The sequence below is a fragment of the Tenrec ecaudatus genome, chromosome 12 (assembly GCF_050624435.1).
Source record: "Tenrec ecaudatus isolate mTenEca1 chromosome 12, mTenEca1.hap1, whole genome shotgun sequence".
Classification (NCBI taxonomy): Eukaryota; Metazoa; Chordata; class Mammalia; order Afrosoricida; family Tenrecidae; genus Tenrec; species Tenrec ecaudatus.
Window position 1 is genome coordinate 30,279,358 of NC_134541.1, and position 15,618 is coordinate 30,294,975.

At 48.9% G+C, this 15,618-nt stretch overlaps 2 protein-coding genes across 4 annotated transcripts in view; both read right to left on the reverse strand.

Annotated features, from left to right (window-relative positions):
- The window catches only part of TM9SF4 (transmembrane 9 superfamily member 4), a 44,663-nt gene extending 44,156 nt beyond the window's left edge, over positions 1-507 (reverse strand). Inside the window, exon 1 of one of the 2 annotated variants that reach the window (XM_075563808.1) lies at positions 350-507. In XM_075563808.1, the coding sequence (XP_075419923.1) occupies positions 350-388 (39 nt within the window). In that variant the 5' untranslated portion in view covers positions 389-507. The remainder of the gene's footprint in view (positions 1-349) is intronic. The other variant, XM_075563807.1, reaches the window with a different exon arrangement.
- Positions 508-9,990: 9,483 nt separating this feature from the next.
- HCK (HCK proto-oncogene, Src family tyrosine kinase) overlaps positions 9,991-15,618 on the reverse strand; it is a 45,354-nt gene continuing 39,726 nt past the window's right edge. For both annotated transcript variants that reach the window (XM_075527793.1, XM_075527792.1), the window contains exons 10-12: positions 14,027-14,180; positions 12,676-12,807; positions 9,991-10,193 (exon numbers count right to left, since the gene is read on the reverse strand). In XM_075527793.1, the coding sequence (XP_075383908.1) occupies positions 9,991-10,193; positions 12,676-12,807; positions 14,027-14,180 (489 nt within the window). The remainder of the gene's footprint in view (positions 10,194-12,675; positions 12,808-14,026; positions 14,181-15,618) is intronic.

Consider the following 15,618-nt stretch of genomic DNA (forward strand, 5'->3'; position numbering starts at 1 on the left):
AGGTGGCCGAAGTGGGAGACTCCGGACGGGTCGGCGCTGGGGGGTTGGACTGGGAAACGGGGCTCACAGGGGCGGGGTCGAAAGCAGGACTGGGGCCCGGCCGGGACGGTGGGGGCTCCAGCCTGGCGCCTCCCCCCAAACTCGGGGCCTTGGCGAGCCGGAGTACGGGAAGAGAGACCAAGCCCGGGGACGGGCGTTCTGAGGGAGACAACCCAGTCAGGGGCAGCCCGCAGGCACGATATCGGGGTCCCGGAGGCGGCTCGGGACCAGGCGCAGGGAGCCGGAAGATCCGGGGATCCCCCCTGAGGGCCTTGCTCCTGCTCCGGCTCCCGAAGTCTCCTTCACTCACCATCGCCGCCGCCATCTTGGGTCCACGTGTCGCCGTCATGACGTCAGCGGAAGTGGCGCCCCTGGTTACGGAGTGAGGCGGGCTCCGTGAGGGGCCGCCGGGCTCGAGGCGCTCCCGGAGTCGTGGCGACCAGAGCGGGTAAAGGAGATCGAGCTCCTCTCGGAACTGTCGTCGGGGAGACCAGGTCGCTGATGAAGTGGAGGGGGTCGGGTGTAACCGTGGGCGCCATATTAACTCCTGGCAAAGCGACCCCCCTTCCCCCCGCCGCACGGTGGCCGATGGAAGTACGTGGAACGCGCGCTCTCCGACGCCATCTTTACTATTGGCGGCACCACCCGTTGCCACGGTTACGTGGAGTCTTGGTTTGCGGATGTGGGATTGGCACTTGAGCACCTAGTAGCAGTCTGTTTTCGAGAATAATTGACATTGCATATTTAATGATTTACTTGAGCATTGTATATATTCTTCAGTACGTGTGAGGGAGGGCCAAGATTCCGTCTGTTTTAACGGGACTTCCCCCTCTGCTTCCGTGTTAGCTATAAAATGGGGAGCTAGAATACCTTTGTTTATAGACTTACTATGCAGAATTAATGACATGATGTACACGATAAACAATTATCATTATATAAGCTGAAATCGACTGAAATGCAAACAACAGCCACAAATAGAACTCTTGCCTCCCGTGGCAGAGACTCACGGAACCCTGGTGGCGTTGCTAACTGCAAGGCCAGTGATTCAAACCTGTTTTGCAGGGGAAAGAGGAGGCTGTCTGCTCCCAGAAAGATTTGCCGTCATAGAAACCCTAGGGAGCCGAACTGCTTTCTCCCACAAGGTCACTGTGCGTCAGAATTGACTCGACAGTGAGTATGAGAGAGACTCGGTTTGATCCCAGTCAGTGTAACTGATGTGCAGCCACCATCGTTGTCTGTCAGGCCTTCGCGTGACCAGGATGACAAAACAGTTACAGAGGAGCTTTCAGACTAAGAGGAGGAAGGCCAACTTGGCAAGCTACAATGAACCAATCCTCAACCCATCATGGGGCCAGTGCAGGCATGGCAGCCTGTAGCTTGGTTGTGTACCGGTTTGTCATGCATTCTGGAGACTTGATCTGACAGTAGCTGATAGCAACACTGTCCCTACTGGTATGTGAATGGTGCCCAATGCCATATCTGTTCAATGAAATCAGGATATTTAGAGGAGAACTCCATGGATTTTATGACTTAGACAACTTACTTAACTTTCTTTCTTTTCTTTCACTTAACCTTTCTAAGCTGTGTCTGCAGAAAAGGGTTCAGAGAATCATGGTATCAAGCTTGGAAGCAATTTCACAGCCCATCTGGTCCATGTACTGTTGTAAAGTGGACATACCAGTCCTATCTGCTGCTACCTCAAAAAGTTGTTAAAAGTCTAAGAATGATTAATAATTATTATTACTTTCACCCAAACTATTATTATATGCCAAATATTGTTTAAAATGTTAATAAGTTTCTCTTATCGCACCCTGCTTCTTGTGGAAGGCTGTCGAACTCTGATCCACACTTAAGGCACAGGTGACGGGATTGCTGCCGAGATGGCTGTCAACAAGTTTCTCTTCCTTGCATGAGTATGTTCTGCCTCCCACCGAGCTAGAATCTATTTTTCTTACTTCTGAATCTGGCTGGTCCTGTCACATGCTTTGACCACTAAAATATAATACAAGTGACTTTGGGGTCTAGGCCTTAAGAAATGTGGCAGTTTCTGCTTCCACCTTCTACCTGTCATGGAGCGAGGGGGCAATCCAACCAGTTCCCCAAGACATTTACTGTGTTTCCCTGAAGGTAAGGCATCCCCCCCAAAATAAGACCTCCCCGAACATAAGGCCTCCCGATAATAAGGCCCCCCCGAAGCTACCGTAGCTCTGGACTCTGGATTGTAGCAGCGGGCGCTGCCCCTCGCAGCTCACTGTTGGCCGCAGCGCAGCTGAAGCGGACAGGAAGTGCGAGTAAATGTACCATAGATTGTTGTACATGGAAATAATGGTAGTAACAAGAAATTCTTGATACGGTAGGATTCACAGTTTGTCTGGTTATACTGGCTTGTGATGACAACTACTACCTTACCATATACAGGTAATAAATTTCATTTTTTGTTGTTGTTCAACAATAAACATGTACCGTATTCTTCTTCATGGAAAAGTAAGATATCCCCTGAAAATAAGATCTAGTGCATCTTTGGGAGCAAAAATTAATATAAGACACTGTCTTATTTTCGGGGAAATAGGGTAGAAATGTCCCTGCTTATGATTAAAGACATTCTAGACATTTCAATCACACCTGAACTTCCAGCTGAATGCATCCATGTGAGTAATCTCTTCCAACAAAATAGCTGCCTAGCTGAGCCCAGTTGTTTTATGTTTGGGGGGTATGACTGGGCAATGGATAACAGAAACACTCTCTTGTGAACTCTTAGGTCTTGCACAACCACCCTGAGGTGCAGAAGAATAGAGATGATCCCCCAGGCTGTTCGATGACTGCTAGGTGATATCAAGTTGGTTGACAACAAAACAAAACACTGCCCGGTGCTACACCACCCTCACAGTTGTTGTGCTTGGGCTCACCGTGGCAGCCACTGTGTCAGTCCACCTTGTCAAGGGCCTTCCTCTTTTCCACTGACCTACTATACTAAACGCTCTCCTGGTAACAGGTAAAGTACGTGAAGTGAAGTCTTAGCATCCTTACTTCTGGGCATGTTCTGTCTGTACTTCTTCCAAGACAGACTTGTGTGCTCTTTTCGCAGCCCTGGTACTTTGGGTATTTTTTACCAACCTCTACCCCAAGGTAGACAGTAAGAAACTGGAAGTGGCTTTCCTGCAGTCACACATTCCAGACTTGGAACCAGTTCCCCTGGAACTTGACTTCTGGACGTTTCCTACCATTCCTGATGACCTGAGGAGAGATGCCTGGTGAGAAACAAAGCTTCATGCATAGCATATTATTCCTCAGTAGTTTCATCAGACCATGCTTGATGCTTTCCCTGAAGGGCTTTCATATCTTGATCGACTTAGAATAGTGCCTGTGAATATGGCCAGGGCTGTACTCATGTTTTCTATTATTGTCAGTATCACTGGAATGATGAAGAGCTGAGAGAGAGGTAGAGACATTGAAAGACTTGGTCAAGACAAACCATTGAATCCGAAGAAGGCTACGGTTCAACTGAAATCCACGAAGTCACATCCACATATTTGCTATACAACCAAACTGACCCAGAAAATCAAATCCAAACCAAAAAGGTGTTTACGGTTAACATCAGGGCGAACATCCCCAGATACCTGTGAGAGCGCATTTCCGAGGAGAACAGGAGGGTGGGCGTGGTATTGGAAGGAAACAAATCTAAATTGTCTTCCAGGAGAAAGGTAGCTTGTCTTGAAGCTGCCCTCCTCATGTTGCTTGTCATTATCTGCTGTTATGTAACCCACTACCTGCAGATTACTCCGTGACTCAAAAGAACAATGATGTATTACTTCTCATGATGCTGTCTCCTTCTTTTCATCTCACCGGGAACACTCATGTTGCAGTCTCTGGCAGCCCAAGAAGGGTTGGAGGGTCATAAGCAAGGTTCCTGGAAGCTGCTACCCGATACTTCCACTTAAAACCCATTAGCTAGAACTTAATCACATGCCCACCTTTCGTGCAAAAGAGAATGCTCAGTGTAGCCTTTAGTCAGGGTGGTTTTATGATTCTGATCATTTTAATTTTTTTCCCTTCTAGTCTTTTTTTTTCTTCCCAGAAACAATAGACAGTGTGGAGATGGGGCAACTAGCAGTCGTTGCCAACTCCCCAGGTTTTTCTCCCCTCCCAGATGAGAGCCTCCCATACAGGGTACCAGGTCCATGTCAGCAGCCACATTTTCAGATCCCAGGATTTCAGCAACAGTGGATACTGTGATGGTAATGTCAACTTGGCTAGACTATGATTCCCAGTGGTTTTGTCAGATGTTGGAATGGTTGCTCTTCCATAAGGTCATAAACATAATCACTTACAGGTATGATCTTATGTAATAGCCAGTCAGTTTAAAGGCAGTTTCTTTGGGGATATGGCCTGCTCCCAGTAGATAAGTGGATGTTCTGGCAAGGCGTGCTGATGCGTATATCCATACTCATTCTCTCTCTCGCTCACACACACACACACACACACACACATACTCGCTCCTTTCCTTCCCACCCTCCCTTGTTGCTGACCTTCTGGTTCTTGCATAAATCTTCAATCTACATCTGACCGGAATATTTTGGATTGGCTAGCCCCTTCAAGCCTGTGATCCGGCAAAGGCCTCCAGCCTGCCACCTGCCCTACAGATAATTGGGTGTGTCAGCTCCTGCAACCACATGAGCTAGAAGTCTTCACTGGCTACCTGATCTGCAGGTGTGGGACTTGCCAGTTCCCACAATTGTAGAATCCAACCTGTGTGACTTCCTCAGTTCCAGAGGACACAATTGGAATATGCGTACTTCGCAATCGTCAGAACTCCCACACTGGGTCCCTGGCATGTGGAGTAAAGGCTATAAAGGGTAGGAGAGGCCACGTGGAAGCCATTAGTTCTTCTGCCTAAGAAAATGATAAGCCAAAAGCAATACTGCATTGCTGGGGGAATAGAAGAGACCAGTGTTGCCATCAAAGGACTTGAAGGAGCAGGGATGGTGGTTCCCGCAACATGGGGTTCCATGTGGCCTGTACAGAAAACAGGTGAATCTTGGAGAATTGTGTTTTAAACTTAATTAGGTGGTAATTCCAGTACAGCTGTTGTTCCAGCTGGGGCTCCCTTGTTTGAACAAACCAGTACATCTCCTAGTGCCTGGTATGCAGCTAATGATCTGGCCAATTCCCGGTTTTTCAATGCCTGTTTCTAAAGACCATCAGGAACAATCTGTCTTCAACTGGTAAGTCCAGCAGTACACCATCACTGTCCTACTTCAGAACGAGAAGAAATACCTGCAAACATCTATTAATAATCGGAACTTGGGATGTACGAGATATGGATCTAGGAAAACTGGAAGTTGTCAAAAATTAAATGGAACTCATTAGTGAGCTGAAATGAACAGATTAGTACCAGCCAATTTGAATCAGGCATTCATTTGGTTAAATAGAATGGGAATGACAAAGTCAAGAGGAATAGGTTGTATTCATTGTCCAAAAAGGACATCTCTCCCCCCTCCCGCCCCCCTCCCCCCGCAACTACCATGATCTGAATTCTAGCTTGCAAGTCTGGATAGAGCAGAGGTTGTACACTGGTGCAGATAGGAGCTGGAGGCACAGGGAATCCAGGGTGGATGATACCTTCAGGACAAGGGGTGTGGATGGTGATACTGGGAGGATAGAGGGAGAGGGGGTTGGGAAGAGGGAACCGATTACAAGGATCTACATGTGACCTTCTCCCTGGGGGATGGACAACAGAGAAGGGGGTGAAGGGAGATGCTGGACAGGGCAAGATATGACAAAATAATAATTTATAAATTATCAAGGGTTCATGAGGGAGTGGGGAGCAGGGAGGGAGGGGGATGGGAACAGGACCTGATGCAAAGGGCTTAAGTGGAGAGCAAATGCTTTGAAAATGATGAGGGCAAAGAATATACAGATGTGCTTTACACAATTGATGTATGTATGGATTTTGATAAGAGTTTTATGAGCCCCTAATAAAATGTTTTTTAAAAAAAGGGAATTTCAAGGTCTATCTTGAAGTATAATGCGGTTGGTGATAGGATAATATCTGTCCACATATAAGGAAATCCAGTAAATACAATTATTATTCAAATTTGTACAACTACTAAAGTTAGTGAAGAAGAAATTGAAGAATTCTACCAATGTCTTCCATCTAAAATTGATCGAACATGCAATCAAGATGCATTGATAGTTTTGAGAATGATGATGGCAACAAATGTACATATGTGCTTGACACAATGGATGGATGTATGGACTGTGATAAGAATTGTATAAGCAAAAAAAAAAAGAATTGTATGAGCCCCAATAAAATGATTTTAAAAAAAAGAAAAGCCATCTAAGGTGCAACTATTGGTCTTTCCCTGTCTCGAAGAAAAGATTAATGAAAATCAAAAACACATGGAGACAATTAGTACAAATGATAGCCACATCTTTCTTCTGCAGGGCAGTTGGTGGCTTTGCCTACAGATGTTGAAAACACCAATCAAGTAGACACTCCATCCGCATAATACTCAGCATGTAGAAGCTGCTAAAAGAAGGTTAACTACTAGCCTCCTCTTTGTCATCATTATCAGTAAAATGAGGGGACTTGCTAACTTTCTCTGCTCATAAATTCTGTCATTAAAAATGTTACCCTCAAAAGAAAAAAAGATGCATTGATAATTAATGGTGAGTGGAAGGCAGAAGTTGGAAACAGAAAGGAAAGCACAGTCATTGGAGAAGATGGTCGTGGTGGTGATAGAAATGAAGCTGGAGATCAAATGATCGAATTCTGCCAGACCAATGACTTCATCGCAAATACCTTTTGTCAACACCTCAAGTAGTGACTAGACACGTGGACTTCTCCAGAGGGAATCCATAGAAATCGAATGGACCGCGCCTGTAGGAAGAGACGCTGGAGCAGCTCACTGTCAGCAGCTCAAACAAGATCGGGGACAGCGATGGAACAGAGACATCAGTTGCTCATAAGTAAGCTGAAGAAAATTAAAACAAGTCCATGACAGCCAAAATACAACCTTGAGTACATCCCACCTGAATTTCAAGCAGATCTCAAGAACAGATTTGACTCATTGAAAACTAACGAGAGAAGACCTGATGAGCTGTGGGATGACATGAAGCACAGCGTGCATGAAGAAAAGAAACGGGAAGAGAGAAAAGATCAAAGGGGAAGTCAGAAGAGACTGAACTTGCTCCTAATCGTAGAGTAGCACAGGCAAATGGAAGAAAGGATGAAGAGCTGAACAGAAAACTTGGCAGTTTGAGAAGACAAAGCAAAGTACCGTATGCAAACGTGCAAAGACAGTGTTAGAAAATGAAAAAAGGAAAAACATGCTCAGCATATCTTTTCTTAATTTTCAGCGTATCTTAAACTGAAAGAACAAAAGGAAAAAGTCAAGCCTTGAGTTGCAGTATTGAAAGATTCCAGCTTGCTGCCTGATGGCCGTAGTTTGGGCGCGTCCTCCCTTGCAGCTGTGTAAGTCAGCAGAGGTCTTCGTCTGACCGTCTGACCTGGTGAAGTGGGTTACACGCAGAGCTGCTCTGCAGGAGAAAGATGAGGCTTTCTGCTCCTTGGAAGAGGTATAGCCTCACAAATCCACAGGGGCAGTCCTACTGTGTGTGTAGGGTCACTGAGTCACGGCAGTCCTACTGTGTGTAGGGCCACTATGAGTCAAATGGACTCAATGGCAGTTAAGTTTGGTTCCAGCCCCCACAATTCCACGAACCATTTTCTTGAGGCAATTCTCACTGTGTTTATATCTCCACCTCACTAGTTTTGCTCCTCCAGAGGACCTATACCGACACAGATGCCCCTAGATCCACCATGGTAGCCATGTCCCCATGGGGCATGTCAGGGCTGTAAGCAGTCAAGATCCACTGCCCACTCCCCCTCACAGTGTGGACTGGCAGGAAAGTCTGCGGCCCAGCTCCCAAGAAATGATTGTCAGCATCCTGGCAGCCCTGATTCTTTAGCGACAAAACCCAATGCAACAAGAGTTGAAGGTGAAAAGGCAAATATTACATACCCAATCCTGCAATAACAGCAATAACGATGATAGACAAGTAGATACATAGACACTCAAACTGAATAGAGGGGAGAAGGCAAATGGGATTACACACACACACACACACACACTTGATAGAGGACCTTTCCACATATGTATTTGTATGTACTGCAGATATATCCAGGAACACAGTAAAGTGCACAGGGAAAAAAGTTATGAATACTTCTCAGCCATAACCAGAACCCTTCAGGGAATGAGTTGCTGGACCCAACAGCTCAAGATCATAGGCTTTTGACACGAAGCTTAATTAGCACAAAATAGTTCACAAAGGCAGTATTCTACATCCTTCTTTGGTTGAGTAAAAATTGGAGTCTTACAAACTTGTGAGTGGCCATCGAAGGTGTAATTACTGATCTCTCCCCATCTGAAACAAGGAAGAGTCATTAAAATAAAAGATGTAAGAAAACAATTAGCCCAAGGACGAATGTACTGTGTGAACCCCAGCCTCCGTGAGCCCCAGAGCAGAAGAACGAGATGTGCTCTGAAAGAGATCACATAGAAGAGCCTGGATAGAGTGGCAAGAAAATGTAGAACAAGACGCACAATCACAAAGACGATCAGTCTTACTGGTCTGCTAGAGGCTGGTAGAACCCTTGAGACTCTGACACTTAGCCATCCTGGAGCTGGACTCACTCCAATGACTCATCTTCGAGTCGAACAATAGACAGGCCTAGAAGGTGAACCATGTCACTAGGGAGGCACGTGCGATCCAGACAGCAGTGTTTGCCTAGGGATGAAGCTCAGAAGGCAGGGAGAGAGAAAAGATGAATGGAAATGACAAATACAAGGGAGGAAGTGGAAAGAGTGCTATTACATTGTAGGGATTTCCACCGAGGTCACTAAACAAAGTGGGTATGAATTATTGAATGGAAAATTAATTTTCTTTGTAAACTTTCACCCAAAACAATTGAAAAAAATTGTTAAGCGATCAGTTTCAGATACACCTTCTATTGGCATGTCCCTTGTTAACACCTATCACACGCCGCTATAAGGGTTATGATTTACTACACATATATATTTTTTGGCACACACACGTAAATTCAGTGTGAATAACCCTCCAGCCCAAAGATGTTCTCAGAACCTAACGTGGCCAAAGATCTTGGGATGAACAGATGATCCTGGGTGATCCTGGGTGCGCTCGGTGTAACCACAGGAGTCTCCATAGCGACAAGAAGGAAGCAGGTGAGACGGTGAAGGAGAGGAGATCAGGTCAGAGGGGTGTAAGGAAGGGGACGGAGTCAACGCGAGAAACCTCCAGAGGCTGGAAATGTAAAGCCATTATTTCTCTCTCTCTCAGCTACCAGTAGGAATGCAGTCTTGCCCACCCAATGTGGACTTCAAGAACTATCACAGACTTAGATGGGTTGAAGCTTCAGAGTGGCTGGGGGGTTCCAGCAGCCATCAGAAGTACGTTCAGCCTGCTCTCTTGCAGACCAGTTAGAAGACTTCCCACAATGGGCTCACTCTTCTCGACTGGTCTCAGGGAGGGAGGAGAGGGAGGGAGGAGAGGGAGGGAGGGAGGAGAGGGAGGGAGGGCCCTGCCTGCCGCCTCTCTGACTGTTGTACGACAAGAAGACAGTCTGGAAGCGAGGAGAACGAGAAAGCAAACATGTCTTTGGCGTTCATCTATTTTATTTAAATATTTACTTCATTATTTTATTTATTTTTCAGGTTTAGCATTCAAACCACTGCAGTGACTGAAAGCCAATGGTCCCCAGCATGATCAACTTGGGAATGGCAGCTGTGGGCATCTGGGGTTGAAAAGATACTGTCCGGTTCCCCCCATCCACTGGACAGATGCCAAAACTGTGGCTGTCAAGGCGCCGGTGAACGGGCAACGGTGGACCGTTGCTGGTGCCACGTCCCAGGCACCATGCCTACCGGTCCCTCACGGCTGTTGTTGGTACTGGCTCTCAGTGGCTGTGTAGAAGTCGTCCAGCACACTCTGGATATATTCGAAGGTGGGCCGCTCTTCTGGGTGGTTCTTCCAGCAGCGTGTCATGATGTTGTAGAGCTCCTCGGGACAGTGATCTGGGCGGGGCATCCGGTACCCACGCTCTAAGGCCCGGATCACCTCGGGATTCGACATCCCTGCAAAGAGGGGGGGGGATTGGAAATGGCAGACACTGTTGCTTCCATCATGTCCCACCACATCTTGAGAGCTAAGCGCCTCCTCCTAGAAAAGCCAGAGACTATTTCCCCAGCCTCCCTTACAGCCAGGGCCTGGGCCTGGCACCTGGCCGTGGAATGCCATTTTGGCCAGTGGGAGCTGAGAGGAAGTTTGCTGGGGGCTTTTCTAGGACAGGTGTTTTCCTCCCTGCTAAGGAGAGAGGCTGTGGCATTGAACTTACGTTAGGGGTGGTGGAATAGCTCAGGAAAGGGCAGTGCGAAGGGTGCGTGTAGCAAACGACCCTGACACGGACATGTAGGGATGAGTGGATTTGATGTTTGTTTTGCTGTGTGTATTTTACCACTGACGCAAGGTCTGGGGGCACGGGGGGATTAGGAGGAAACCAGTCTTTCCTTCCTTTGGACGCTGTGAGAAGCTGTGCCTCTGGAAGCTGTGAATGGCCATCTGACCGTAGAAAATACTCACACAAAGGAGCACACATGTGATCACACACATGTGATCTCCGTGTGTGTGCACATGTGTGTGTGCGCGTGCGCTTCCCATGCAACCCTCGGGCCTGAACTGTGAGTGCCACATGAACACAAATTCCTCATGAGCAGCACCACCGTATCCTCCATGTCCAACACACACGGGGGTTCTGCCAATACTGTTGAGTAAGCCAGGGGCTGACACCTTTCACTCCTAGCCCTTCCACGAGTGAGGGAGAAAGACAAAGCTTTCTACTCCCGTAAAGAACGACCGTCTGGGAAGTACACGGGAAGCGCCACAGCTCTACTCTGGCCGAGAGGGTCCCTGGGAGTCAGCCCTGACTTGTTGGGAGTGGGTTTGGAGTTTCGGTTCTCGACAGGTGAGAGTGCCGGGATAGGAAAAGCCGAGTGACCGTCTCAAGGTATGAGGAAGTCAGGCCGGCAAAAACGGGCCTGTGTGAGGCAGAAACCTGTCACAGAAGGGAGATGCAAATATTTCCCGATGGACGAGCAAGCGGGAAGAAAGTGGTGAAGGCTGCTTTCTGTCCAAGCCAGGATGACCTGCAAGCTGCAAAACGACCGGGCAGGCCCACGAGGGGCGACTCTCACAGTGTTCATGCGAATGGAGGAGGACGGGGTTCACCTTGGGGCCTGTAAAGTCAAGGACTTCTTCCTGGGCCTTGCCTCTCCCCAGTACTCTGGCAACAGACATCCCAACTCAAAAACATCACCCTTGCCTCCCCCCCCACTCACAAAGGGCCTGTGGACATGGTCTGTTGAGTCTCAGTGTCTCTCTACTGGTTGGCATTCTTTGTATAAAACCAGAAAACCAACCCCCTGCCATTGAGTCAGTTCCAACTCACAGCAACCCTGTCCGGCGGAAAGCTGGGTTTCTGAGACAACATCTTTATGGATGCCAAAAAAGAAAGAAAGAAAGAAACCCAAACTCAGTGAATTCTGACTCGTGGTAACACTGTAGGACAGGGTATAGTAGCCCCTAGGGGGTTCCAAGACCGTTCACTCTTTCTGGAGGTAGAAAGAAAGTCTCATCTTTCTCCCCTGGAGCGGCTGGTGGTCTCAAACTGCGGACCTTGCGGATCACAGCCCACATGTAACAGGGTACCCTCGTTTTGCTCTCACAGGATGGCTGGTGGGTTTGCACTACTGGCTTCTGGGTGATCAGCCTGCGGCATAACTCACTGTACCCACATCTGTGTACGCCCTCCACGATGGACTCAGCGTAGGGGGCAGCCCACAGGCATGTGGGCAAATGAGTCCCTCCGACCAATAGTTACCAGGCACCCACTATGTGCCAGAGGTAGGCAATGTGGGTACCCTGGGGAGGAATCCAGAGGGCTGCCAGGTCTCAAGGAGCTCAGAGTTTGATGGAAAAAGATATTAAATAGAGACCATAAGTATAGAGCTATCAATAGTGCCAAATGCTATGAATGGAACATGATATTTTAATAGACTAGTTGGGGAGCTGTTTGGGACTCTATCTGACTGGGAGATGGGGTACAGCATGCGGTGAGGCTGGAGAGGTTAGCAGGTGCTAGACCCCAAAGGATGGAAGGCCAGGATTAGGAATCTGGGACTCTGTCCCAACCGTAATGTGAGGTCACTAGGGAGTTAGCTCAAGGTGGAAAGGAGGCAAGACGGGCTTCGTGCCTGGGCTGCTTGTGAACATCGAGACGAGAGGAGACGGGCGAGAAGCTGGAGGTGTTTGGAGCCCACTCAACAGCCCAGTGGGAGAGATGCTGGCTGGGATACGGTGGGTGCAGGGAAGTTAGAAGTGAGCTGATCTGGAATGATTTGGAGTCAGGTGGCCAGAACTGGGAGAGAGTTTGGATGTAGGGATGAAATGCTCATCTTTAACTGTGAGAGGGAAGGCTAAGGGACGATCAAGAACTCGGCTTGGATGACAAGAGGGGGGCCCTGGAAGCACCCCCAAGCTGATGCCTGCCCCCCCCCTTACCTGGATAAGGGATCCTGCCATAGGTGACAATCTCCATCAGCAGGATGCCAAAGGACCAAACGTCTGACTTGATGGTGAAGGAGCCAAAATTAATGGCTTCGGGAGCTGTCCACTTGATGGGGAACTTGGCCCCTGTGGGTTGGACAGATTGATCAAGGGGAATCTGGGGAGTGCTCAGACTAGATTGAGGGGATCAAACGGGCAACAGCTGCCCAAATCTGCCCTCGGCTGAACCACTGTTTTCCACCATCTGGTGTCCCTGAGGAGCCAACATACACCCAACTTGATGACAGATAGCTAACGGATGGAGTGGGCAGAGAATACTGTCCTAACACCCAAGGGAAAAGCCACTCCATTTCTTCCCCACCCCTAGTCCCCCTGGAAGCCACCAATCTACTTACTAGCTCCATAAAGACCCTGCTGTGGGTGCCAGCTCACCGTGGCCCCACAGGGAGACTAGAACTGTCCCACCGGAGTCCCACGGCTGTCCGTCTTTGTGGAAGAGGATGCCCATGTCTTTCTCCCAGGGGACATCTGGTGGGTCCAAGCCTTGTGGCTAGCCGGTGAGCACTCCACTACCACATCTGTTTTTGTCTACAAGATTTGCCAGGTCTGAACCTAGCATGCGAATGACATTGTGTAGCACATAGCATCTCATGACCACCCCTTTCTCCTCGCACCCTGCTTCCAAGCTTCGTCCTCGCTGTAGCACTCAGCAGAGCTCTGTCTTTTCTGCCTGAATAAAGTCCCATCGAGTGGATATACGCCCATTGTGTTCACCCATTCCTCAGCAGATGGACATCTGAGGCTTTTTTACTTGGGGGCTGTTGTGCATAATACTTTGAATGTTCACATATAGGTTCTGCCCTCTTTGGATTGCATCTAAATGGAACCATCTAGAATGAGAGCTCTTCGGGGTCTGATGGCTTTCGTTTTGATGTTCCATCTGCGAGGCTGGCTCACGAGGCTGCAAGTGGCAGTCATTGTATGCGCCACTGCTGCATAGCGTCACAGCCTCTTGCCCTGTGTACCACATTGTCATATAGTCACGCTACGTACAGATGACAGACCTTGGGATTCGTCCCAGACTTAGATGTCAAGGCATAAAGTTGTTCTCCTGGCTTTCAACGGGCACTTGCTTCGCCTAAGGCTGAAGTCCTTCCCTGCTCTGAAATCCTTCTCTAGACGCCCGCAACTGGGGGAGAGTCTTCTGTGCAGGAGCCAATACCCAGAAGGACCCCCCCTCACTTTTAATGATGAATCCTGGGGCCTTCTACTGACTATAGACTAACGCTCAGCAAACACAGTCTTTCCAAGTCTCCCCCCCACTGCCCCTCGGCCCACTCCTTACCTTCGCGAGCTGTGTACTCATTGTCCTCAATGATCCGAGCCAGGCCGAAGTCGGCGATCTTACACACCAGGGACGCAGAGACCAAGATGTTGGCGGCTCGAAGGTCTCGGTGAATGTAGTTCCTTTGCTCGATGAAAGCCATGCCCTCGGCAATCTGCCCCCGACAAAGAGACCACAGCCTCAGACTTGGCCTGGCCAAAGCCAGCCCCCCACCTGACCCCCAAAGGCGGAAGAGGAGCACCTACATGCGAGAAAACTGGACAACGGATGTTCCACTTCCCCCTTTTGCTCTCATTTGGGCCCTGAACTCAAGCTAGAGTTTAATTAATTAGTTAACTTGTCTCCCCATCCTGGCGGTGTGGTGGGGGAGAGTTTTAGGGTCTGGGACCGGTTCACAGTTCCAAGACTCTCAGAGAGCACATTGAAAGATTCTCAAGGGAGAAGAGGTGGGAGAGTTTCTCTAGGCCTTAGGAGAAGTAGCACCTCACCGCCCTCTCTCACAGACCATAGACCAGGATACCCTTAAAAACTTCCATCTCCAAAGTCCCCCTTCCAGAGACAACCGCGGCTCATGTCATATTCCACAGTAGCTCTTATATTTTTTCACCCCCAAGCCAGGGAGAGAAAATTCATCCATTCGCTCAACACCTCGATCCTGAGCATTGGGGGTATGGGAGGTGTTACTTGAACAGGTGTTGAAGCAGTGAGCCAGGAGGACCCTGCCAGTGGTGCTAGGCACTGGAACGGAGAAAAGGAGGCAGGGTAGCAGGACATGGGGTGTAGCAGGCTCTTGGATTGAGTGTTCAAAGACCTTAGAGGAGGTGATTTTTAATAAAGATTAAAGCGACCCTAATTGCCACAGAAGGCAGAGAAAGCACTGAAGGCAGAGACCGGTGCTGGGAAGGACTGTGGTTGATCAAGACCACAAGAAGGCCAGAGTGGCTGAACAGAGGGGGGCGGGGGGCGTAGTCTCACAGGGCGGGGACAAGCACACAGGGCCTTGCGGGCCAGGAGAGGAGGTTACATTTTATCCTGAGCGTAACGGAGGGATATTGAAGGCGTTGAGTTGGAATGTGACGTGATCTGATGCCTATTTGAAGATCATCGTGGCTGCCGAGTGGGACAGCAGGCTGTGTCAGTACCATTGGGTCGCTGTGATTCAGAGGACACTACTATAGAACTGCCCCTGTGGGGTTTGAGACTGGAAGCCTCGTCTTTCTCCGGCGGAGTGGCTGGTGGTTTTAAACAGTTAGCAGTGCAACGTGCTATCTACCTCGACATGGGGTTTCTGCAGTGGTGGAAGCTGGCTGCTTCCTCACAACAGGGCCCTGGGCGACTTCGAGGGGTTCTCATGAACAAAGATTTGGACAAAAGAGGTTTACAGATCGACCCTCAGAGACCCAGAAAACATGGTTCATTCCATTTGCAAAGGGGCTCCTTGACTCCGTGCTCTCAGCACCACCCAGGAAACGCTGAAAGCCAGCCTCCGCCTCAGCCGCTGCTGAGCCCTAGGGATCAGAGCCGGCCAGGGATCAGAGAGGCAGTGCTTGGGAGGCCTGGGGCTGGGTGAAATCTGGTGAGGAAAAAGGAGA